This window comes from Euprymna scolopes, chromosome 21, assembly GCF_053919585.1.
Source record: "Euprymna scolopes isolate OS-2025 chromosome 21, ASM5391958v1, whole genome shotgun sequence".
In the NCBI taxonomy this organism is placed as follows: domain Eukaryota; kingdom Metazoa; phylum Mollusca; class Cephalopoda; order Sepiida; family Sepiolidae; genus Euprymna; species Euprymna scolopes.
The window spans coordinates 23,971,708-23,999,382 of record NC_136502.1 but is presented as its reverse complement, the minus strand read 5'-3'; the positions used below and the strand labels follow the sequence as shown (position 1 = coordinate 23,999,382).

At 31.9% G+C, this 27,675-nt stretch overlaps 1 protein-coding gene across 1 annotated transcript in view; it reads right to left on the bottom strand.

The window, feature by feature from the left end:
* Positions 1-7,934: 7,934 nt before the first annotated feature.
* LOC145242055 (protocadherin beta-2-like) overlaps positions 7,935-27,675 on the bottom strand; it is a 150,406-nt gene continuing 130,665 nt past the window's right edge. Inside the window, exon 4 of the mRNA XM_080104951.1 lies at positions 7,935-8,314. Coding sequence (XP_079961077.1) covers positions 8,010-8,314 — 305 coding nt within the window. The 3' untranslated portion in view covers positions 7,935-8,009. The remainder of the gene's footprint in view (positions 8,315-27,675) is intronic.

Genomic DNA, 27,675 nt, shown 5'->3' with positions numbered 1-27,675 from the left:
ATAATTAAAACGACTTTGTATATGTTTTTCTACTATATCTTATATATATATATATATATATATATATATATATATATATATATATATATATATATATATATATATATATATTAGCAGGGAAATCTGATGTTGCCCAGGATTGAATGAGGATCAATAAATGTTTCACCGTCCCATATTTTATTGTCATCAAAATCGGTGAAATCGCCCATTTTTCAATTAAATCGATTGATTGCCTGCTATAGTTGGGGACCCACCATGGTGCACCGGGAGGAAGCTTCACATGTCTCCCCACAGTGACTTAGCTCACAATACATTGCAGTCTACATTGCTCTGTAGAAAACTTACTGCTGATTTTATAAAATTATTTTTATATAATGGCATGAATTAAAGTTTAAAATGTAAAAGTCGAGTATCATGGTTCAGTTGTGCTCTAAACAGAAACATTCATTCTGAACACGCCCCTGTGATATGAAAGAACCTACTGCTGATTTACAAAATCAACCTTGACTCTCTAGTCAACCAATGATCAACATAGGAATTGAAGGAAATTAAGTACTTATAAATGCCAAGTCAACAGGCATATACAGTAAACACTAGGAGAGTATTCAACAGCAGAAAGTTGGAATGCTTGTTCTCTCTTCCCAATTTTATTATTTCCGTCTGTGAATGTTTTATAGGAGGGCCCTAGAGTTTGGGAGCTCAGTCGATCACCAACCATGGACATAAGAATACAGTAGAAAACTTTTAAAAAGTTGTTTTATTCAAATACTAGAAATAAGCTTAGCAACTTCATTAACAGTGCCCAGCACCTTTAACGGACTTCTTTCACCTAAGGTATATTGATGTATTTAATTAAATTACAATTTTATACTTTTTCATTTATTTTATATGAGTTTTGTGAAATTTAAGATAATAGGAAGAGTACACTCAGTCCAATTAATTTTTAACCCGACCTTGTATGTACATAGATGTGAGAAAATTCAATTATCATATCACATACAAACAAAAAAAATCATACATGTTTAAAGTTTGTAACATTAGCCGTATTGTTCGAATTCTTCAGACGACTGTTTTCATCTTGAGTATTATTTTCACAACGTTTTGGTCGATATAACCTCCAACCTTCTTCAGGTGGTTCCTGCCGAACTTAGGAATCTTTCTGTTGAATTTGAGAATCTGTGCAGAATTTTAAATGGAACCCTTTATTTAATCCATCGGAGTAACATGTTCTTGTTCCATCAACCACGATTGGGTAGAAGTGGCGATTGCATTTTGAGTTTAGTCTGCACTTAAGATTGAACCCTCAACCTCTAGAAGAATAATTTTGCAACAGAATGTTACCAAGTATTCTATCAATTGCACTACGAGTTCGAGTTTGACAGAAAGATTCCAAAGTCTGACAGAAAAATCCTAGAATTCAACAAGATACACTTGAAGAAGGTCGGAGGTTACATCAACTGAAATGTTGTGAAAATGACACACAAGATGAGAGCAGTAGTCGAAAGAATCCAAATAAAAATAATCAATCCTCATCTAAAAAATCCAAATACTTATTATTTATAAAGTTGGTCACCGTTTTCTTCTATGTTTATCTGCAAAGCAAGGTTTAAATTGGATTTCTTTCAATCATCGATTAATACCTTTTATTTCATCAGTTCTACACTAATTGGCTTAAGTATGACATGTGCCAAAGAAGCATTGGAAATTTTCGAAGTTTCGAAGGAGACATATTGGAAGTTAATCTGAAAGTCAGCATCAAATCGGACCAAACTTTGGGTTGCATTTTCCACCATTAATTGCTCAATTCATCAGTGAGGGGAAATAATCAATATCATCTCACCTAGGTCGATCAGGACCCTCTGACAGCAGTCTATGTTATGCATGATGATAGGAATGTCTATTTATTTCTATCAGGTCTGTGTACGAATAGACTTTCACCTTAGTTTGAAATGAATTTTTCTTCTGTAGAAAAAAAGAGTTTTAAATACTGAATGCATTTTGTAAATATTCTGTTTCAGTGCAAGAGTTGAAATTGTATCAGTCTCTTTCTGAAGCTCATATTCCAAACAATTGTTAATTTCACTTCCAACCTTTGTAAGACTGGGCGTGTTGTATGCAAGTTGATCTTGGCATTTTCTTGTTTCAGTCTTCGTTCGCGTTCTGTTAATGTTATTGCGAATGGCATTTCTACTAGAGTTTATTAATTGCATTTTAAAATGTCAGCTTCCAAAATGAAAACTACATTGTTTGCTTTTCATTATAATAACCCCCCACACACATTTGAAAACAACAAAAAAAAGGAAATATACCACGGTCTGTCTACCATCTATGAAAGTGACAGTAGAAATTCGAATCTCTGAAAACATCTCGTTCGAGTCATCATGATCAGGAACCGTATGCATTCCATTCTATGTCAGTATGGAAACATATACAAAGGTGAGACGTACTACCAATTAGGTTGGTGCAAAAATAATGTCGTTTTTTGACGTTCAGCTGTATATATATATATATATATATATATATATATATATATATATATATATATATATATATATATATATATACAAACGACATTATTTTTGCGCCAACCTAATAATTAGTGGCATATCTCATTTTTGTATATGTTTCCATACTGACATAGAATGGAATGGAATGCATACAGTACCTGGTCATGATGTAAAAATAATGTCGTGTTTTGACGTTCAACTATATATATATAAAAACGACATTATTTTTGCACCAACCTAATAAAAGTAATATTAGAAGAATATCGGAAAAGCCACAGCGATGAAATGAAAATTATAGATAGAGATGAAACGAGTTTCTTTCAAAAAACGTTTCATATGTGGAACATGTTACCATAAGATTGCGCTCTTTGAGTATTACAACAGTATTCCAAAATTTTGACCAATGTTAATTATGTTGGTCAGAAATTAGATTAAATAAAGATTTACCAAAATGCTATTTTCCTGAATTTTCTTCCGTTTATTTAGACATAAAATATCCATCGTATTTAAAAATGAAACAAATACTCTTTAATTAAATAATGTAATGGATATATGTATATATATATATATATATCCATTATATTTTTTAATTAATTTAAATTATATATCCATTACAGTATTTAATTATTATTTAATTTAATATATATATATCCATTATATTATGTAATTAAATAATATACTGGATATATATATATATATATATATATATATATATATATATATATATATATATATATTAATTATATTGTTTAATTAAAGAGTATTTGTTTCATTTTTAAATACGATAGATATTTTATGTCTAAATAAACGGAAGAAAATTCAAGAAAATAGCATTTTGGTAAATCTTTATTTAATCTAATTTCTGACCAACAAGATACAGTTGAAGGTTATATCAAATACATTAAATTATATATATATATATATATATATATATATATATATATATATATATATATATATATTATATTATATATATATATATTATTTATTTGAACATAAACAGTTACATTTGGTCGCTACAAACAGCCATGTGTTTCATTCAATGAGACTTCATCAGGCGACCCTGAACAATTCAATGCTATAGAAAAAACGAAACACTTAGCTCTTCAATAATGAAAAACTTAGCTCTACAATATGAAAGTTGCGATCTCGCAACTTTCATAGCCTTTTATTTTTGAAGAGCTCAATTTTTTTTTCTATAGCATAGAACGTAGCGAACAAATGTAATTGTCTACCTTCGAATGAATAACAAAATATGTTATCAAGCACTATCTAACAACCTCAACGACAACCAAAAACTTAGCGCAATTTAATTAAATTTTATTACAACTCAACAAGGCTTTTTCAATGAATGAGCTAGTCGAGATTTGTTGTTTCGACTCATTTAAAAAGGCCCTATTGGTTTAAAATAAATTGAAAATGAGATCAGGCTAATTTTGGTTGTTTTTTTTCTCATAACTTTTACTTTTGCTCTGTTATACATTGAGCTTTCCCACTTAAGATTTATACAAGAATTGTTCTATCCTTTACGGATAGAGCAATTTCTTTCTCTCTCTTTCTCTCTCTTTCCCCCTCTCTATCTCTCTTTCTCTCTCTCTCTACATATATATATATATATAAATATATATATATATATATACATATATATACATACATACACACACGCACGCACACACACACACACACACACACACACACACATATATATATATATATATATATATATATATATATATATATATATATATATCACCTTCATTAAATTTATACCTCCCACGAAGGCCAAAATCACTGGGTATCTTTTTCATAGCTATACATAGCCACATGCGACCGAAAAATTATTCGGCCTCTTAAATGCTGTCATTTACTACATATTAAATTAGACTAAAATGTTAAATTAACAAACGCTCCCCTTTCATGCTTAGTTTAACATAATGACGGAAAAGACGGCAATCAGCAGTTCGACATACGCATTGATATTAGAAGCAGTTACTTTTCAGGATAGGAGTTCGTATTTTTGGACATAGGGGAAAAACATTTGTAATGTCGATTATATATATTCAAACAAAGAAAAAACTTTCTTTCTTGCAGATTATAATTTTTCTACTTTGAATTTAATTTTCTTTCCTATATGAAACAATAATTTAAATAAACCATTTAGCTTACTCATCGAAAACGCAGATACACAATTATTCACGCAACATTTTAACGCACTACTCGATTATTCATACGTATGGAGGCACTAAATAGTATGAACCTACGTTTTTTTCTCTTTAAATTTGTTTCATTACATACAACGTTAAAACAGGATTCTGTGTCGCTTCTTGGCATTCATAGATTAACAGATCCAACATCGCCTACTGCTATTAATACTAAGGATTTTCACACAGACTATCATCAAAGATTTCTCTCGTCAACAACTTGGGGTATTTCCTGGAGTCTAGCTAGCAACAAGTCTCCCCATATCTCCAATATTCTTCACCCCTTTCGATATCCTTTGCAAATAAATTTGCATTATCATAACATCCTTTTACCATTGATTTATTGCTGCAAACGAGCACTGGAATTTGGGGAACAATAAGTGTTCCCAAGGTTCCGGTCCACTTTGTACTCATAAAGTGGAAGTCTGGTTAGTGTTCCCTCTCCTTGGTCTTCCCATATTCCTTGACTCTTCATGCCTATTTGGTGTAGTGCCAGTTGATGCTGACATTACACTTTTTAAGCGGAGGATTAACTTTACAATTATACAGTTTCAGTTTTCTCGATTCTACATGGTGTTCTTCTATCTTTTAGTTTTATTTCTGTTGAGGTTTTTATATGCCCGGTTACATTTTGTGGCTCATGTGTATTAGTCTCCGCATTCAAATGTTTTCCTTATATTTCAACCGTTTTCACTATTTTTATCAGTTGTATTTTCTTAACCATCCCCTTGATTCCAATTGTTTTTCTAATCCATTTTTTTTAGTGTTTCTGGATTATTCCTAGTACTCATATGATTATTGGTGGTATCTTTACTTTTTTCATCTTCCTTATCCCTTTCAACTCTCTGGCTATTTGCCTGTATTTGCTTTGCTTTTCTATCTTTTTGATATTCACTCTGCGGTCTGCTAGAACGGCGAAATCTACAAAGGAGGCTTCATTAATGTAAAAAAAAGTTCTATAGCGATTTTGAAAAAAATATTTTTTATATTAATGAAATGTTTTTCTCTGAATAACTAAGGGTTTATATGATCTCAAACTAAGATTTAATCGTATACTATTGAGCTACACAATAAACCTATGATGTTGACTTAAAGAAAGTATATGAGATAGAGAAAGAACGGCGGTTATTGTTTATTCAGCAAGATAAAAAGACGTATTTAAAAATAAGAGGCTGTGAACAAGTCAAAATTTTATTTAATTATTTTATTTTCATATCATTTGCGACACTGTTTCAGGCGTACTGCCCTCATCAGGCCACAAAACTGGAGTAAAGTGTAAAAATAAGTACATTTTATTATTGATATAGAAATAACATAAAAAAATTAAATTTTCAAAAATGATTTTTCAAATATGAATTCTGTAATGGAGTGAAATAAAAACTACAGATGCTGTACATAAAAAAAGGTCTAGTGTTTTTTCATATAGGTTTTTATAACAATAATTAATAATAAATTATGTTTATTCAGAATAGACGAATTCATTATTATTTATCATTGCTATATATATATATATATATATATATATATATATATATATATATATATATATATATATATATAGATATAGTAGAACCCCGGGATACGGTGACCCTAAGATACGGTATGTGGAATACGATGTTTTGCCGGCCCCTGGTACACGGTATTTTCCCCTCCTTACGGTATTATTTATAATGTTATATGAATATATACATGTGTATTATATACTGTACTGTATTTTGTTACTAAGTTTTAATACCGTATCCCGGGGATCTACTGTATGTATATGTATTATACCTTTTTCTTTCTATCATATAAAAACACAAAACTTATACATACATGAATATACACATGTTTGGTATTTGCATAAACACGCATAAATTATATATATATATATATATATATATATATATATATATATATATATATATATATATATATATATATATATCATGATTCTTTGGTGGGGTACAGAATTTAAATATCGCAATCATGAATGGAATACATTGTAATTCATGATTAAAAACGTTTAAAAATAAAGTAAAAGAGACGAAGAGGAGAAAAGAAAAACAAATTTTCAAAACGTTTTTAATCATCTATATATATAAAAGCGAAAATGTATGTATGTATGTTCGCTTTTTGTGTATGCCTGCAGATATTTCGATCGCCGCATGTTTCTTTCGCTTTTCAGTATAAAACAAGCGAAAACTGGCTTGTAGCCGCGTCATGTTTCAAGGTCAAACATAACGCGACTTAAGTTTCTCGCACCTGTTAATTTCATTTTATAAACGTTAAAGCAAGCTACTTTACATTCCTCTTCTTGCGTGGCCGAGATAGCTAGGTCCCACGGTTTTTTTTTTTTCCATTTCGTTTCCATCTCCACGTCAAAGGTTCGGGGTTCAAGCCTACTTTCCTACTAAACCTTTTTTTTCTTTTACACCTCCAAACACCTGAACAACGTTTTTTTTTTTAAAACAGGCTTGTTTTGATCACCACCCCCCACAACACACAACTACAAACACCCAGGCCACGTCGCGTACCCCCAGCTAGTGAATTATAAAAGTCTTCCCACCATGAATGCGATATATATATATATATATATATATATATATATATATATATATATATATATATATATGGTGTCTACAAAGTTTCTATACAATTTAAATTTTTTATCATGAGGAGAAGCCATTTTATAGGAGTTCACTTAGTAGTTGTCCTTCCAATAGTTAAAATATCCGAGATACAAAATCACATTGTTAATAAAAACTTAAATAAACATCAATTAAAACAAATAATCTGGTTCAGATCTTTTATCTTTCATTAACTGTCTTTGTAATTATTTTTTAAATCGTGAATAGCCTTCATCGACACCATATATATATATATATATATATATATATATATATATATATATATATATATATATATATATAATTCTAATATTTAATTACACAGAAACAAAGGTTATATATACATGAAAGTAAATAGTCTATATATTCCAATTATATATATAATTGACGTTTCATGTATATTATAAAATAACATACATATAGATATATTCAGTATTTTAACAGTGCTCAATATATGAGTAGAGCTTAGTAGTAGTATGGAAATATACTTATGACAATTATGGTACACAGAAGCGCTTGTGTTTTATTTTCGAATGTGTAATTTCCTTTGTGAATTAAATAATATAGACGCTTCTGTATAGCTTATTTACGATAAGTATATTTCCATAATCTTCTTCTGTGTGTGTGTGTGTGTGTCTGTGTGTGTGTGTGTGTGTGTGTGTGTGTGTGTGTGTGTGTGTGTGTGTGTGTGTTTAGAACTGTTTATTTGGAACAGGAGGTAATGGTCTGAAATTGGAAGAGCTATCGCTCTTCAGCGGTGGAACCTTGGATTTTGAGTTTATATTGTCGGCATCATTATCCGCTGTGGCAAATTCTTGGTTTGTTCTTTCTTTGTGAAGTTCACTTTGATCGATGATTTTCTTGTAGAAACTCATCTTGGGAGTGTTTGTTCCGCTTGAATTGCTAAATGTTTCTTGGATGGGTTCTCGATCTGCATCTTGGGGCAGTTTGTCTGCTGTGGGTGGAGACTGAATACAGCATTGTGGCGCGAATATATCTGGAAGGTAAAACAATGAAAGAAAATGATAAAATGAAAAGGTATAAAAATATGAATCGATGTGGATGTAAGAATAACAAACATATATCAGTCACTTTAGTTCGGGTTTCAAAGAACCATATATGTAGATAACTATATGTACTAGTAGGACCCGCGCACTGGCGTTGCCCGATGGAAATATGTCACAAAGCCAGAACAAATTCCGTAAAAGAATACTCTTCCACCCTAAACTTAAAAATGAAACTCTGAGTCTGGTACATTATCATATGTAAGTCACGTAAAATAGTGACTGTGGATAAACTGCTAAAAAATTTAACACAGATGTTATTAATTAAAAAGTTAAAATAATTGAATGGTTTACAGAGTATGTAATGTTTGAAAAATAAATGAAAATAAGATATTGATGGAATTGTTTTACAGAAACACCTGCAAACAAATGAAACTATGGTTATCTGGTGCGAAGAAACATATATATTTCTGCAAAGAAAACTGTTCTTACTGGTAAGATTCGTTTTATAGTTTCTGTTATAGTGAAATACTGGAATCGTCTGGCTTCCTCTATCAAAGTGTAGGAGGCCAGTGGAACAGGTTTTCTTCCAAGTCTGGTTAATTTTTAGCTTTGCAACAATACAAAAACAAAGGAAGGAGCATCCTATTTCTTATTCTACTCATCCGAGGTGGACGCATTAGTACAGTTTGCATTTCCCAACATTTTAAAACTGGTACAGCGAATTCCGTTTTCGGAAATAAGGGTTGTTGCCTGATGAGGTCTCTAGTTGGTAAATACTGGTAGACCGAAACATGCTCATGACTGTGTAGCAACAAACTACTGCTTATGTAAAGACAAATGTAACTGCTCTACTTCTGTATTGAGCACTCTCGTATGAACCTCGTTATATTTCACTGGTTGACCTACCTTTGGAAAATAGCAACCTCAAATTATATATATATATATATATATATATATATATATATATATATATATATATATATATATATATATATATATATATATATATATATATATATGGATAAAAAGTAAATACGAAAAATATATAAATGTTTATATCTTTTCTGTATTTATTTCCTATGTGTCGACGTGTAGGAATACGAAAGTCTTTCAAAAGAAAACCAAAATGTTTCTTTCAAAAGCACATATTTTCGACCGATCCTTCAGTCTTCTTCAGTGTGACTAATATAAAAGAGTTAAATATGATTGAAAAAATATTTCCACAGAATATATATATTTATACATATTTTTTTTCTGTGGAAATATGACTTTTTCAATTATATTTCACTTTTTATACATACAAATCCTTAATTTAAAAAGCTCAATGTGATTACAGAGCATATAACAAATAAACGACAAAAGTGTATATTTCAATTTTCATGATGTTGACCATCTTACAATTTTTTCCTTTAATTCTGTTGACACAATATATATATATATATATATATATATATATATATATATATATATATATATAATTAAATAATAATTATTCTTTATACCTACAGACACTAGTATTTCATACTTATGCAATCATCAGTGTAGAGGTAAGGATTCCTGCCAGTCATGAGATTCGAACATATCCATGAAGCTCCATTTGCTAGGTCTCTCTACTTCAAGGCCACCAAACATTTGCCACAGGAATGAAGGGAATTAAGAACTATTATTAAATGCCGAATGTGGGAGAATATACTTGACAATGAGCGGAAGTCATGAACAGTGTATAGAAGCTAGCTGATAGCCTTTAGTTATAATTTTGCAGACAGTGCCCATCCTTTAGTATTCTTAAAAGAGCTTGATAATTATAATTAAATAATAATTATTCTTCATACATACAGACACTAGTGTTTCATGCTTACGCAATCATCAGTGTAGGGGCAAAAATTCTTGCTGGTCATGAGTTTCGAACCTAGCCACGAAGGCCTCTATCTCAGGGCGAGTCTCCTATCTTTTGTAACTCAAAAGTCGAAGAGCTACGAAAACATGAATAGTACTATTAAAACGAGTGACCATTTTTGCTCCAGATTGAATTTTATACACAGTCACCACCATCCTCAATGCACTTTTTTCCAGGAATTTAATGACCCATCTCTACTTCTGACGTACATCCATGACAGGGGTTACTTTCTTAGAGTTTCACATCATAAATATCTGCAACAGAGAGATGAAACTTTCAGGTCATGAATCTACAAGTTTAGTCATCATAATAATGCAATTTGTAATTCCCTTTGATCAATTCAGGTGGAATAAAAAATAGCAGACATAACTTTTGGAATACCCCCCCCCTCGTACTTGAGTAATTCTGATTTTATATGAATATTAGTGCAAACACTGGTGAAGCATAATTTTATTTTCATTTATACCATTATAATTTGTTGGGTTATCTAAAAAATAATGCGCATCAAAACAATCCTCACACTATTCCTGAAATGAAGAGGGTCGCCACAACAATACATATACATGGAGTTTTGGTTTCGAATCTCGCTAGGTTCAGCTACAACTGACGGAAACTGATAATTTAATTTTAAAATGTGGCTCTTCATCTGCGGGCATCACATTCGTGAAGGGAAAATTATTCCAAATAGAATTTAGGTTAAAATGCACTTTCGTATAAATAACTGAATTCGTTCAAACGTTATCACAAACAAAAATAAACAAATAAATGACATCTATCTATCTATCTATCTATCTATCTATCACATTCTCTCTTATATATATATATATATATATATATATATATATATATGTTAATTTTTATTTTTATTTCGGACTACTAGTCTCATCTTTATTAGTTGTTGTTTGTTTGTTTTTATTAGTTCACAACGTTTCGGCCAACTTCCTCTGGCCTTCGTCAGGTGGTAACCGCGACGGATAGGAACTTCGAATCTCCTAACTGCATTCTCAGCCATCACTGCCATCCGTAGTTGTCGTCGTCTCACCACATTTTTGACCAATTACCTCTGGCACGCTTTGGGTGGGATTGAAACCGCTATCTTCAGACAATGTTCATCTGGAACCGTAGAGATTCAACGTCTCTATCAACTGCGCCACGGGCCCCGAAGGGCGATCAAGGTTGGATTCTTTGATCTTATAAATCCACATTTATTCATTATCTGATCTTCCATAGTCGGGTCCGTACCGATTGGTATATATATATATTATTCCTTAATTGGAATTTTTTTTTATTTAGAGATGAGCATTTTTATGTTAATTTTTATTTTTATTTCGGACTACTAGTCTCATCTTTATTAGTTGTTGTTTGTTTGTTTTTATTAGTTCACAACGTTTCGGCCAACTTCCTCTGGCCTTCGTCAGGTGGTAACTACGGATGGCAGTGATGGCTGAGAATGCAGTTAGGAGATTCGAAGTTCCTATCCGTCGCGGTTACCACCTGACGAAGGCCAGAGGAAGTTGGCCGAAACGTTGTGAACTAATAAAAACAAACAAACAACAACTAATAAAGATGAGACTAGTAGTCCGAAATAAAAATAAAAATTAACATAAAAATGCTCATCTCTAAATAAAAAAAAATTCCAATTAAGGAATAATATATATATATATATATATATATATATATATATATATATATATATATATATATATATATATATATATAAAATGGACTCTCCCGTCGATTTCAATGTATGAGGTTCGGCCACAACAAATACGTTGCTCGGATATCCATACAGATGATTTGTTTATAGTGGTGAAGGCTTAGTGTAGAACCATTCACACTTTTTGGTATTACTGCTAACCTTTGTCGGTGCAGATAACTGCCACAAGAACGAGTATACAGAAGACCGCAGATTTTTACATCAGAGTTTCCTTCTTCTAGATGCATGTCTAAATGAAGACTGGGTGCATTTCTCTCAGTGAATTAATGCGCCTCCAGATACCAACTTGGAAATTTCTACAACTCGGCACGGTACATACAGCGCCTAACTTTCCCAAATGGTCACCCATCGGTACAATCATTTTGACACACTGGTTCTCACCAAATCACTGAAGTTAAGCAACGTTGAGCTTGACCATAAATATATATATATATATATATATATATATATATATATATATATATATATATATATGTGTGTGTGTGTGTGTGTTTGTGTGTGTAATGGGTTAAAAGATTGCAACGAGAGAAAAATGTATATTTAAATGAGGTCACCAAGAATTGCTATGTTTTTGTACTTGTTTTATGATTTCATATTTTCATTTTTTAAATCCATGAAATAATTTTTTTTAATAGATTAACGCGTTTCAGGCGTTCTCATGTTTTTTAAAGTGTTCTCTTCAGAGAGCATGTAAAATATTCAAAATGTAAAATATTTAAAGTATAGAATAGCATTTTCGTTTACTTCAAAATGTAAAATATTTAAAGTATAGAATAGCATTTTCGTTTACTTCAAAATGTAAAATAATTAAAGTATAGAATAGCATTTTCGTTTACTTCAAAATGTAAAATAATAAAGTATAGAATAGCATTTTCGTTTACTTCAAAATGTAAAATAATTAAAGTATAGAATAGCATTTTCGTTTACTTCAAAATGTAAAATAATTAAAGTATAGAATAGCATTTTCGTTTACTTCAAAATGTAAAATATTTAAAGTATAGAATAGCATTTTCGTTTACTTCAAAATGTAAAATATTTAAAGTATAGAATAGAATTTTCGTTTACTTCAAAATGTAAAATAATTAAAGTATAGAATAGCATTTTCGTTTACTTCAAAATGTAAAATAATTAAAGTATAGAATAGCATTTTCGTTTACTTCAAAATGTAAAATAATTAAAGTATAGAATAGCATTTTCGTTTACTTCAAAATGTAAAATAATTAAAGTATAGAATAGAATTTTCGTTTACTTCAAAATGTAAAATAATTAAAGTATAGAATAGCATTTTCGTTTACTTCAAAATGTAAAATAATTAAAGTATAGAATAGCATTTTCGTTTACTTCAAAATGTAAAATATTTAAAGTATAGAATAGCATTTTCGTTTACTTCAAAATGTAAAATATTTAAAGTATAGAATAGCATTTTCGTTTACTTCAAAATGTAAAATAATTAAAGTATAGAATAGCATTTTCGTTTACTTCAAAATGTAAAATAATTAAAGTATAGAATAGCATTTTCGTTTACTTCAAAATGTAAAATATTTAAAGTATAGAATAGCATTTTCGTTTACTTCAAAATGTAAAATAATTAAAGTATAGAATAGCATTTTCGTTTACTTCAAAATGTAAAATAATTAAAGTATAGAATAGCATTTTCGTTTACTTCAAAATGTAAAATATTTAAAGTATAGAATAGCATTTTCGTTTACTTCAAAATGTAAAATAATTAAAGTATAGAATAGCATTTTCGTTTACTTCAAAATGTAAAATATTTAAAGTATAGAATAGCATTTTCGTTTACTTCAAAATGTAAAATAATTAAAGTATAGAATAGCATTTTCGTTTACTTCAAAATGTAAAATATTTAAAGTATAGAATAGAATTTTCGTTTACTTCAAAATGTAAAATAATTAAAGTATAGAATAGCATTTTCGTTTACTTCAAAATGTAAAATATTTTAAGTATAGAATAGCATTTTCGTTTACTTCAAAATGTAAAATATTTAATGTATAGAATAGCATTTTCGTTTACTTCAAAATGTAAAATATTTAAAGTATAGAATAGCATTTTCGTTTACTTCAAAATGTAAAATATTTAATGTATAGAATAGCATTTTCGTTTACTTCAAAATGTAAAATATTTAAAGTATAGAATAGCATTTTCGTTTACTTCAAAATGTAAAATATTTAAAGTATAGAATAGCATTTTCGTTTACTTCAAAATGTAAAATAATTAAAGTATAGAATAGCATTTTCGTTTACTTCAAAATGTAAAATATTTAATGTATAGAATAGCATTTTCGTTTACTTCAAAATGTAAAATATTTAAAGTATAGAATTGCATTTTCGTTTACTTCAAAATGTAAAGTATTCAAAATATAAAATATTCAAAATGTAAAATATTTAAAATATAGAATAGCATTTTCGTTTACCATTTTGATGACAGGAGATATTCCCAAGAAGTGAGAAGATTTCTAAAGGTTTCTTAATGGTTTCATGAGTGTGTTTCTCCCTTCTCCTTCTACATGGACACTGAATGCCGTTGGTCTTTACGTTTTCCTTTTTTTTCTTCTTTTTTTTCTTTTTTCTTTTTCTTCTTACTTGCGTGGAGTGCATTAGTGCTTGGTCATATAAGTGTGCCTGTGTGTGTGAGTGAGTGTGTGTGTGTGTGTGTGTGTGTGTGTGTGTGTGTGTGTGTGTGTGTGTGTGTGTGTGTGTGTGTTTCCTTGTATTGGTTTATGAAATGTGAGTTCTATCTTATATTTTGAATACGCTTTGCTTAGTATTCGTTTTTTGGTAGGGGATTGTCATTCAATTTTGATTTTTAGATTTTAATCTCTTTCAATGGATATTTTCGTTTTAGTCTTAGTCTGTTGGGATATTTATAATATTTATAAGTTGATAATTACGCTTGTTGATATAAAGGAGCAATATTTATGAATAAACATTTCTTAGTGCTCCTATTTATGTGTCTCCCCACGTGGGCAGAGTTAGACACAGGATTGGTTTTTAGTGTAGGGAAAATCCCGTTCCCCAAAATGGGGCACTCTCGATAGGTACAAGTCATGAAGGATTTCTCCTTCACTGACGGAGGATAGCAGAGGTGAAGTTTAGTATCAGGTATTTTTTAGTGTTATTGGTCTCATAGTAAAGTAAGGTTGGTATTGTTCAATATGAGTGGAATTTTGTGCCTGTGTGTGGGGCTGTACCTGTGTGTGTGTGTGTGTTTTAATGTGTCAGTTCTGATTTATGTGTGGAGGTGTGTACATGCATCTGTATATGTTTGCGACTGTGTTTTGCATTTCGTTTGTTTGTGTGTCGATATTAAGCTCAGTTCAATTCGGGAGTTAATCTTGTTATGAAATTTTTTCCCTGTGTAACTAAGTAAAAGTAATTGTCAGTTTGGAAGATTGGCATTATTTTGAAGTTATTTCCACTGCATGTATGTACGTATTTTGAAACATAGAGGTGTCTGTTTTCTGCGACTTTTATGTTGCTCTTATGTAAGGCCACTCTATTGCTGAGGTTTTTGGTGGTGCCTCTGCAAGATTTGTCACATGCTGTGCATCTTAGTGCATATGCTACATTTCTGGATGTGCAGTTTAGGTTATTTTTATTTTGAATGTTTGTGTTGGGTTTTTGTGCACGTGTTTCCTTTTATTACTATATTACAAACTTCACATCGGTGTTTGTTGTATTTTGTAACCCCTTTTGTATTGTGTTGGTTATGTTTGAAGGAAGTTAGGATGTGTTTTAAGTTTTGGGGTTGGCGATTGCTTTTTATTATAGATGTTGTTTTAAGTATGTTGTTTAGTTTATCGTCCTGACTGAGAAGGATAAGGTTTTTTTTTTGTTATCTCTGTAAATAGTTGTGGGTTGTTTGTATTGTATGAGAGACATATGCAAGAATTTGTTCTTTGTTGTGCTTTTGGGGATTTCTTAGTTGGTCTACTAGAATTTATTTCTGCCAGTTCGATACCTTTACGTACTAGTAGTGATAGGTATCCTCTTTTCCTCAGGGTTATTTGCAGTTCATTTAGTTGGGTTGATCGGAAGTGTTTGTCTGTGACTATGGTGCAGATTCTGTGTATATATAATTCATGATAATAAAAATGACAATAAAAGAGTTATAATCTATGTAATAATAAATTTAATTAAAATAGCAATAAAACTGAATTATATATGAATATAGAATTTAGATAAAATCAACAATTGGTATAACTGAAAATATAACACATATTTTTTAAATTAGTTTGTAATTAGTTTCGTATAAAATTAAATAAATATATAGACATATGTTATAGAGATTACAATTATTAATATTATCTCAGCAAATATATATGGATTAATTATAAATAATAAATTAATAAAATTTTAAATAAAATATTTTTTAGAAATGTATATCAAAAGTAATACAATTTATTAATACGGAAATAAAAATTTTAGTGACTTTACTTGAAAATTCAAATGGCGTAATAAAAGATAAAATAAAAGGTAATTGCAACCTTTAATTTTCGGATTTTGTAATCATGAAATACATTTTATTTTAATGGATTGATAGTTGTGATTTCTTCTGAGGACTTAAGTGCAGAATAGATTCATTTATTGATATAATAATTAAATAAATGATTTTGCGCTACGAAACAGTTGCTGTGTGGAGAATTGTGAATGTCAACGTAATTAAAGGAATAAATTGTAAGATGCCAACATCATGAAATTTGGAATATAGACTTTTGCCATATATATATATATATATATATATATATATATATATATATATATATATATATATATATATATATATATATATATATATATATTCATATCCATTTCACGGTTTATCTCGCCTATCAATTAAACAACTACATGTGCTTACATTTATAATTATTACACTACTTATGACTATTACTTTATTTCTTTTCTCACATTTAAATAGAAACAAACAAAACAATGTGTGCTTATATGCTTCTTTAATGGCCGCTTCACCATTTAATAATGCCATGGATTTTAATTATCAATCATATTTCTTTACGTTAACAGATATTCGTATTATTTAGATTCATTGGACTACTGTTCTCATCTTCAGTGTGATTTTCACAACGTTTCGGTCGATGTAACCTTCGATCTTCTTCACGTGTATCTTGTCAAACTTGGAAATGTTTCTGTCGAACTAGGGAATTTGGACGGAATTTCGAACGGAACCTTTTATTTATGTCACAGAGGTAGCGTGACTGGATAGAGGATTTAAGTAATTCGCAATTGTGTTTTTCGGTCGCCCACACTGAGAATTGATGTATTTGCTTCCCCACTGAGCAAATTAGACACAAGGCCGTTTTTTTAATGTGGAGAGTGAAGAAGAAATGGGGACCAACTCCCCGGGGAGTAGGAAAGCTGGATAGTGACCATTGGTATGAAGGGGTTCCCTTACATTGACCAATAACTGATTGCTACAAGAACAATGGTCTTATATGTGGGGTTGCCCCCACATATGGTCTTTGCTTGAATTCTGTTGTCCAGGCCCCGCAGAATTGCCCACTCTGAGAATTGAACCTTCAACCTTCACGAGAATATCACTTTTCCAATTGATTTTTCAAAGTACTCTAATCACTGCGCCACGGTTCCCTGCGGACAATTCTAGTACGAATTTTAGAAGCCTTAAATCTATTTTTATTTCTAGTTGTAAATATTATTTATTACTAATCATTATTACTATATATTATTGCATATGTATTATTGTTTTTACTTGTTACTGCATATATTATCTATTATTTATTATTTATGGTTCTCATATCGTATTAAGTTCTATGCTAGGTCTGCTTAGTAATTGGATGTCTCCCAGCATATCTGCTGCTTCTTTGAGTCGTCTTACTCGCCACCATTTTTCTCTGTCTATAATTTTTATTTCGTCCCATAATGGTGGATGGTTTTCCTTTTTCCTACCAGATATGGGCAGCTATACGCAATTTTTCAACCTCTCCACGTATTACAGCTTTTCGATGTACGAATAACCAATCGTCATCTAAAATATTCCGAAACGTTGACATGTTTTTCAAATCTCCACACTAACGTAATGTACTTGATATAACCCTTATCCCTGAGTGGCTTCCGGGCCTTGATAGGTGATGATCACTGTGTAAAAAAAAAAATTGCTTAGATTACAACAAATGCCGATTAGTTCATATTGTCCATTCATTAATATTTTTAAAAATTAAGTGTTGTATACAATCAAAACTTTCGAACATTACCAGTATCATTATGTCTACGCACCCCATACATTTTTCAACCCTGTTTCTCGTTCGCTCATAATATATTTCTGCCTTGAACAAAAAGAAGGGAAAAAAATTAAGACAACATCTTTTTCATTTAAATGATGAAACGAATTGAGATCTCTAAACTTTGCACGGTGTTCTTAGGGTTACGCGTGCATCGTTTAGAGACAGTTTCCATTTGCGAATTCGAATTTTAGCTGTGTGTGTGTGTGTGTGTGTGTGTGTGTGTGTGTGTGTGTGTGTGTGTGTGTGTGTGTGCTTATTTTTTATTATTCGTAATCAATTTTAGAACCCTGCGAAATCTAAACCTTCGATTTAAATATGAAAAAAATCTTAAAATATTCTTTGATTTAAGAAATCTATCTATATGCCTATAAAGTTGAATTTTTTTTTGCTCTGACATTGATATTAAGAGCCTATTTTTTCCAATTATAAATTATTAAAACGAACATCTTAATATACTCAGTCAAAGATATATGAGCAACTACTTGAAGGTTAACTAATTTGCATATTCCTTTGAAAGACGAGCGTTAATTACTTATTTATTTTTTATGGTCTCTTATTAAATGATTCGTTTCATTTCACTATTATGCTGAATTCTATTTATTCATAGTTTCTACATTCTGCATAATTGCGTAGAATTTAAGATGAAAACGTTCTAGTAAACAGATGACTCTTTTACCTATACTGAAAGAACTCGACAGGCCTGACGAGTCCTAACGTATAGCTTACAAAATGCTTCTGTGTAGCTTAATTGCGATACATATTTTCATAACTTACTACTAATATACATCTATATATCGATATGTGTATACATTTTAATAATTCTATGTATAGGAGTTTTTCCTGAACTAACTGAACAATTATTATGCGTTTTTGAATATGGATTTTAAGCGTAGGGGTGGGTAATATAGGCTACATTTAGTTTAATTTAGTTTTATGCAAAGTGTCAACTTTCTTTGTAAAAAATTCACATGCCAACATTTTTTATGAAATGTTAACAATAAATCTGAGACATGAGTTAATAAATATTCCCGAATTTTCAGTTTCTTTGGAATATATTAAGTATTTTAGAGAGCATTACATAAACACAACCTCCTATTTGAAAATTCAGATATTTCAGATTTACATTCAATTTGATTCATAGTCATTATATACCAATAAAACAAGGTTCTTTGAATTTTAATTTCTTAAGACTTCAATTTTAGACATTTTCTAGAATTAAAATCATGTCATGGACTGTGATCAATAAGGATTCTAGACACAAGGTTTAATAGCATATTTTGATTTAAATCTTCATAAGAGGACACAAAAGTGGGGAGAATTTAAATGCCTACTGGAGAGAACTTGAATGCCTACTAGACACTATCCTCGAGTGTCTAAGGACTCTCTGTACAGGGGTTTGTCAGAACAACCTGGCATGAGGATACTTTTCTATAGAAGTAAACCCTGACCAAATATTCAAAATCACATAGTTTTCGCTGCCCAAATAAAATCTCCTCACTATGGCTAACTTATATTAGCTTTTACGAGGAATGATGCACCTTCTCAAGTGATGTTACTTCAAGTAACAGCATGAAGCTGGATACTCCACCAGACTAGATAAATTCTTGTCCTGGAATCCAGTAAGACTAAGAGACCAAAATGAAAGATATACTACAACATATGAAAATGGTTAATTGGGAAGAAGAAAATTATATTCTCAATTTCTTTATCAAATCTGTGTTTGAGAAATAAAGAACTTTAATAGAACATTCGAATATCTATGTATCTCGTATAGAGTTCAAGTGTTAGCCCTAGGTTGTGGGCCCCAGGTTGTGGGCCCCTTGGTTTCTGAGAATTTCGATTGAAGTAAAATAAAACAAAAAGAGAAAAACTGTTTTGTTTGGAAAATTAATTTTACTTGTCATGGGACAGGTACCCGTCTAGTTACATAATATATTCCAAATTTCACGTTTCTGGGTCTAATAGTCAAAAAGAAGCTAACGGACACAAAATGACGGACATGTGTATTTCATATTTGTATAGGCAAGAGAACGAATTGCTTTCAAGTGTTAGAATTTGGCAAGAACGATGCTAAAGACCTACTATAATTAATAGACTTGGCACAATAAATAACTGTACTGATTTTGTAGAATCGCGAAGACGAAAGGAAGAATCCCCATGGGAAGGAATAAAGAAGATTGGAGACTTGATTTGTTATCGGTGGGGACCGGGTAGAATCCTTGTTGGTACAGAGATTTGAGGTTCGGGGGTTGGGTTAGAACCGCAGATAGAGAATATGCTGAGCCATTGCATGAAATTAAATCTCACCAATACTGTCATTAAATCAAACTATCTTTGAGGAATGGTGACAGGCCGTAATAGGTGCCGGGTTTTAAAGATTTTCGGTCAATAGAAATGCAGCAGGCAGGGAGTGGGGAGGGGATGAGTCTGCTGTACAAAAGCATTACCGAACAAATATGATGATGATGATGATGATGATGATGATGATGCTGATGATGGTTGGAGACAAGTTATTCTGTAGGTAGTGAATTAGAGTTGCATAGAGAACGCTGATGGTGGGACTGGGGATGGAGAAGGTATACACGGATTACCAAAACATCCCCAATTGAATTAAATTTGCTTTAGACTGCTGCATTAAATCTAACCGTATTTGGCACCATGATGGAGAGCAGTTAGACTCTTGGATCAGTGAAAGGCCAGGACTGGCAGAGAGAGAGAGAGAGAGAGAGAGAGAGAGAGAGAGAGAGAGAGAGAAGGAGAGGAGGCGGGAGTTGAGTACGGAGCTGTTGGTAAGGGCAGATATCGGAGGGGGGAAACAGAATCAGCAGCAGAAGCGGGGAAAGAGAGATAGAGATAAATAGACAGAGTAGGCAAGAAAGAGGGGAAGGTGTTCATGCGAACAGCGAGCGAGCATGGAAAGCATACAAAACTACTGCAATAAATCAAATCTAACCAAACAGCTGCATTAAATCAAGCTTAATTTGGCAGGGTGCAAGTTTTTCCGTGATCGGAGTTTGGTAGCGGGTGGTGGTGGTGGTGGTGGTGGTGGTGGTAGTGGTGGAGGCGGTGGGGACAACGTTTGTCAGAGCCATGCACACAGTTTGAGGAAAGTGAGAAGAAGGATAAGAAGGAGGAGGAGGAGGAGGAGGAGGAGGAGGAGAGTATGTGTAATACGAAATAGCCGCTTTAAATCAAATCCGATCAATCTGGTTGCTTTAATTTGGCATTATGATTGGAACCAATCAGGCATAGGATTTTCTGTAAGGTAGGTCTCTTAGGAGTGCCTCGGGGTGGAAAGAACGTGAATATCCGATGCAAGGCATGGTTAATGTGATGGTGGGTGGAAGGGGCGGATGAGAACAAGGTTGGGTACTTGAGGCATCTCGAGGAAACCAGATTGGCCAAAGAGAAATAGTAGCGCTCTTTTAGATCACACGTAGACAACTTAGATCCAGCAGACCAAATTCGGCCCTTATATGTAGTGTATAATGCTTATTCACTTTTTGAATAATCTAAATCTGGCCTGCAGAAGTTTTTCATTCATCTTTTTAAAAACTTGTATGGAAATGATTTTTTTTTAAATCTAGGCAAGAACTATTATACGTGGGAATTCAGTGAGGATTGAATTTACTCACTAGAACATCCTTATAATAACAAAAAACTCTCACAGGTACCAGTAACAGACAACTTGACAAGCTAATTCATTAGGGCGTTTTGTGAAATTCACCAAACTTTTTAAAATCTATATATCTAGAAAAGTGAAATTGCCTCTGTGTGTGTGCATGTGTGTGTGTGTGTGTGTGTCTGTGTGTGTGCATGTGTGTGTGTGTCTGTCTGTGTGTGTATATTTCCCTATCAAACTACTCTGTCAATTTTCAGTCTGCAGACTCAAAATTTAACATAACGGGTATTGAGATTTGTGAAAATTTTTTTCATCGATTTTCGGCCAGAAATTTGGCTGTCAAGAGGCCAAAGTTCAACGATTTGACTTTTGAAAACTCTACACATTCCTCCGCCAATTTTGGGTCTAAACACTTGAAATCTGACGTGTATATTTCTTGGACATGGATCAAACATTTTAATTTGATTTGAGCCCAAAACAATACATGTTAAGGAGTCAAAATTAGGGTCAAAGTTTTTTAAAATTTGACCTCTGCGGTCTCTATTAGATTACTTAGCTAATTTTTGGTATAAACATTTGAAATTTTACATAAAGTGTATTCAGATATAGGGCAAGTCTTTTAATCGGTTTTTGGCCGAAAATTTGATTGCCAAGGGGTCAAAGCGTCAAAGATTTGACCTTTGCGGTCTTTAGCAAACTATTCAGCCAATTTTGGATCTAAACACTTAAAATTTTATATAAAGGGTATTTAGACATGCAGCAAGCTTTTTAATGAGTTTTGGGCGAAAATTTGGCTGCCAACAGGTTAAAGTTAAAAGAATTGACCTTTGCGAACTCTACCAAACTCCTCTGCCAATTTTGAGTCTAAACACTTAAAATTTTAGATGTAGGTTACCTGGACATGAGACAAACTTTTAATATGTATGTGCACATGCACATAAAGTTATGAACAGTACATAGGGTCCGAACAAAGCCGGGTTGAACTGCTAGTAAGAAGATAAAAGCAAAATAATGTTATTGTGTTAATTAACGAAATTGCGAAATTAACTATTTTTATATTTTTGAACTTTTTGTTTTAATTGTGTGTTTTAATTAAGGTATTATATGTTGATTTTATTTGTTAATTGTTAATAAAAAAATATCAATGATTCCCAGGTGGTCTATACTATTTTTATCTTTTCATGGTAACCATTATATTCATTTTATTTTAATTTACTATCTGAGCGTTGGTGAAAGTATAACTTCTATCAAATTATATTCTCATTAACTTTAATTCAAGTTATTTCAGTGTAAGTAAAAAGAAATTATTTGTAAAACTAGTCTATTAATATTTACATGTTTTAAATTGCTGTCCCCATCTTGATTTGGATTATCCAGAGTACTGTTCATTTTGGATGTTTTTCTCAACGTTTTGGCCGATGTAACTTCCATCTTCTTCAGGTGTGTCTTATTGCACTGCAGGATCTGTACAGAATTTCAGACTGTGTCATTTAATCCATGGAGATAGCTTGCTTACATTCTGTCAGCCATGACCTAGTAAAAATTTTAATAACATCTCAGATGAGAACAGTAGCTCGAATAATACAAATTATCCATCCTCATCTAAAAAATCCTATCTTGGTTCCATTTTCATAATATTTCTGCCATTGTACTCTTCGGCCTTCTTCAGGTTACTTTTGCCATAGTCAGTAACGTTTTCGGAATGTTTAACTGAATCGTTTAATTCACGGAATAAGAATAATCTACGCTAGTGGATTCTTCGGGACAAGATCAAAGTGTAGTATCTGTTCTTCAGATGCTGCACTTCTATTTCTTGTTCTCTTTCGGTGGAGGAGAAATCCTTCACGACTGAGACAATTTTTATTTTTGTACCTTTTCTCCACGTTAAAAAACGACCCTGGTGTCTAACACTGTCCCGTGGGGAGGCATAGTAAATAGGTACATGAAAGGTTCAGTCTAATAACAAGGTTATCAGCCGTCCCCTTAAATAATCGAATTCCACCTAACTTCCACCACTACTAATCAATACGCTGTTGTTCCACCCACCACCCTACACTCATTAACCCTTATCCTCGAATTACTTTCAGGTCTTGATAAGTGGTCACTCCTTTGTAAAAAAAAATTAATTAAATTTTTACAAATATGACAGAAAGCACCTGCAGAATTTCAGAAAATACAACAGCCAAAATATCATGATGATCAAGCAATCCAAATCGTGTAAATAATATAAAATACTAATGATCTCACCCACCCATCACCTTCCACTCATTAACCCTTATCTTCGAGTTGCTTTCAGGTCTTGATAAGTAAAAAAAAAAAAAAAAAAAATTTTTTAACCTATGACAGAAGGCACCTGCAGAAGTTCAGAAAATACAACATCCAAAATATTGTGATGATCATAGCAATCCAAATCGTGTAAATGATATAAAATACCTATTACACGTGTTGCAGTGGGGAGGAAGGAAAGAAAATTCCTTGTGGTTTTCCGTGAAAACTTCTAATTCCTCTACTATTGTAAAAGAAAGAGATTGTGTGGCAGTCAAAAGGATGTTGGTTTCATCTTTGGGTTCCTACAAAGGCCGAAACGGCCAAGAAAATTCATGGATGCTTTATTATATTTAAACTGTAGTGTCCGCTAATTTACTTACAATAATATTCTACAAGAGAATGGAAAAGACCCTCTGTGTATAGCTTACCCCCCCCCTCTCCGAACGCCGCTGATGGATCCAAAGGAATAACAAGATTATTACATTATGGAACGAATGCAGTCGATGGAGCTGGTAGTACAAAGTTGTAGGCAATGCTGAACAACCTTAGAGGTTACAATCTGTAAATTTCCTTGAGATTTTCTCCGAAAGCGTTTCCCCAGTTACGTATTCCATAAAGCAGTGAAACAACTTTTTGTTTGTTTTTACTCATGTAATCTCTTACCAAGCCACAGTAGGAAACACTAAAAGATGATGGTTAATAAGATGAATAGATTCACAGGTGAATAATGATGAATACCATGAGAGGATTCAAGATCTCCACATAGCACTCACTCAAAACAGCTGACCAAAATAACAGCAATTCTTCTGTCTTTGCCAGAATCACTGGAAAAATGGTTGGATCATCCTGTCTCTCCAGAAAGTTTCTCACTCCCAAGGCAATCCTCTACCTGTACAAGAGCCTAATATGTATGGGAATAAGCTGCTAAGAGTTTCCTTTCCTGCCTTGACAGAATACAAAACTTCCTTCAAAATCGAGTGGGCAATCTCCTTTTCTTCCCCCTACTTCATTTTTCTTAGAGACATTGTGAGTCGCTCTGTGCTCTGCCATTACTTTTTATAGTAGATGCTCGACTGAGCTTTAATCTACGCCTTTCACCTGTAAAACTTTTGCAACAAATACTTGTCTAGTTAAAAAAGCTGTCAACAATTTCCCTCACTCGATATTTGTGTCTAAAATTAAACAATTCCATGAGAAGAGTTTCTTTCCTAGAATGGTCCGTCTGTAGAACACAATAGCTGACTAGAACATTGTCGTGTTCAAGTCTGATGTAGATAAGTTCTTGGTTAAGCCGTTCCCTTATATGGTTAAATCATACCCAAGTTCCCTCATTACTGACTATCACGGTGTCATCTTGCTATCTACCTAACACTCATTAATCCTTATCCTAAAGTGGCCTCGAGGCCTTGATAAGCGGTGACCCCCGAATAAAAACAAAACAAAAAAAAAACAAAAAACTATGCTCATGGAATATGAAGACTAAAGAATAAAATAAGGAAGAAGTGTGAGTATATTTTTCCTAATATACATGTTTCCTTTGTTTGTAATAGGTATCAAATTTTAATGATTATTTTTTTAATTCTTTTTGATTGTCATCTCTCTTACGCCTAAAATCTGATATCAAATCTTCCTTATCTGAAATTTATTAACATTGTTTCTTTCCATTCTCAATATTTTATCCTAAATTTGATTTACTATAATATTTTATTAATTTTTTTTTTCGTTGTTTTCTTTCTAAGCGCACCTCTTCGAATTATTTTGTTAAACCTATTTTTCCTTCTGTGGCTGCTTCAAGGAACACGTCATTATATATCAGCATTACACGCTCTGTGAGCTTGTTTATTAGTCTCTGTGGAAAAACATTTTTACAAAACTTTAATGTGATTTTAAAAGCTTTTTCCTACTTACATTAAATAGATTAGCATAATTGAATTGAAGAAAAGTAAGAATTCAAATGAATCCGACATTTAAAAGAATGTCGTCGACCATAGTCAAGGGCGACTCGAAGGTTCCTTTTTCATTAGTTACTACGCTAAATTATAGGAAAGGACGTTATTCATTTTTCACGATTACTCCTCTTAAATATGCCCCTTTAATGGTACCATTTTTTTTTTTTTTAGTTTGGATTGAACCCTGACTGACTAACTCATTATTGAACACTTTAACCTTTATGTCAAAGAGGCTAGTTAAAAAAAAAGCTGGTTTTTAATTGCTGAACATTACAAGTAATTCACAGATCTGGGGGTGTGATAAGGGTTCACTCTTAGCACCAAACGAAAAGGTGACAGTGTTCTATGACATGCAGGCAGATACATAAAAGGCGATAGCGTTAAACCAGAAATTGTCATATGTAATTAACATTAAAAGACTAATAGGTTAAAGTAGTTTGCTTGAAGCATTGTTTAATAAAGGAAATTTATATTTATAGAAGGTAGAACAATGTGCTGTTTCACTTTTACGGATCCAATACCTGCATGTGTATATGTATAACAATACATATATACATATGTATTTTTTATACAATATTTTACATGTAGGATGTTCTTATTTGCGTTAGGCGGTCAGGTGGTGTGTCTGTGAAGCTATATATTTTGGAATGTCTTCCCTTCGTCAGGTGTGTTTTCGGCTTTAAGACGTGCACGTTGGATTTTATTGTATTAAAGGAGTGTTTCATATCGATGCAATTATCTAGAATGATTATGGCTTAAATGGAGCCAAATACCCCCCCTGTCCCTAAAAAAAAAAACAATTACAAAATACCAAGAATAATTTGAAAATAATGGAGTTCTTGAAAAAAATAAACATTATATCAGTTGTCGTCATCGTGAACTTATTATATGAATCCGAAGATTCTATTGTTAGCATTGGTTTCCCCAATATTTTTCCAGTCAGAATGCTTTCTATAAAGATATAAGACTTTCATCTATATTTTTCACTTGCGTCCAAAGTATCATAAAAAATGTATTATTTCAGAAGAAGGCCATGACAGACACCGCCAATGTACAGCTAGCGCCAACAAAATGGAAAAATCTCGTCTAGAGCATGTAAAACCTTAATAATTTCGTGAACTTTCTGGGATAGGGACTTATAGACATTTAGCAAATAGGTGCGAAAGTTTTCAAAGAGAATAGACAAGTTATCTCTGGATAAATGACCAATAAATAAAATAAATTAAGTTCAGTAATTTATAACCCATTCTGTGGCCCTTATTGTTATTTTGTAAACGAACAACTTCTAATAAAAAAAAAAAACAATTTGTTCTTGTTTCATTTTTTTATTGTCAAGAAAAAAATTAAAACAATCAGTTTGGAATCAGAAATTTTTCCAATTCCGATACTGATTCTGATACTGATTCCGATACCCCAAAAGTTCTGATTGTTTTGATTCCTGATTCCGATTCCGATTAATATATTTTAGTTTCAGAGTTCAATGATGTTCCATACATGAATAGATCTTAACGTTGGCATAAAAATATACTGATGGCAAGTGAACTAAAAACGTTTGTGTTTCATTCTCGGGGGAAATCATAAAGCTAAATGCACGGATTTACATTCCAATATCGGTTTTATAGTT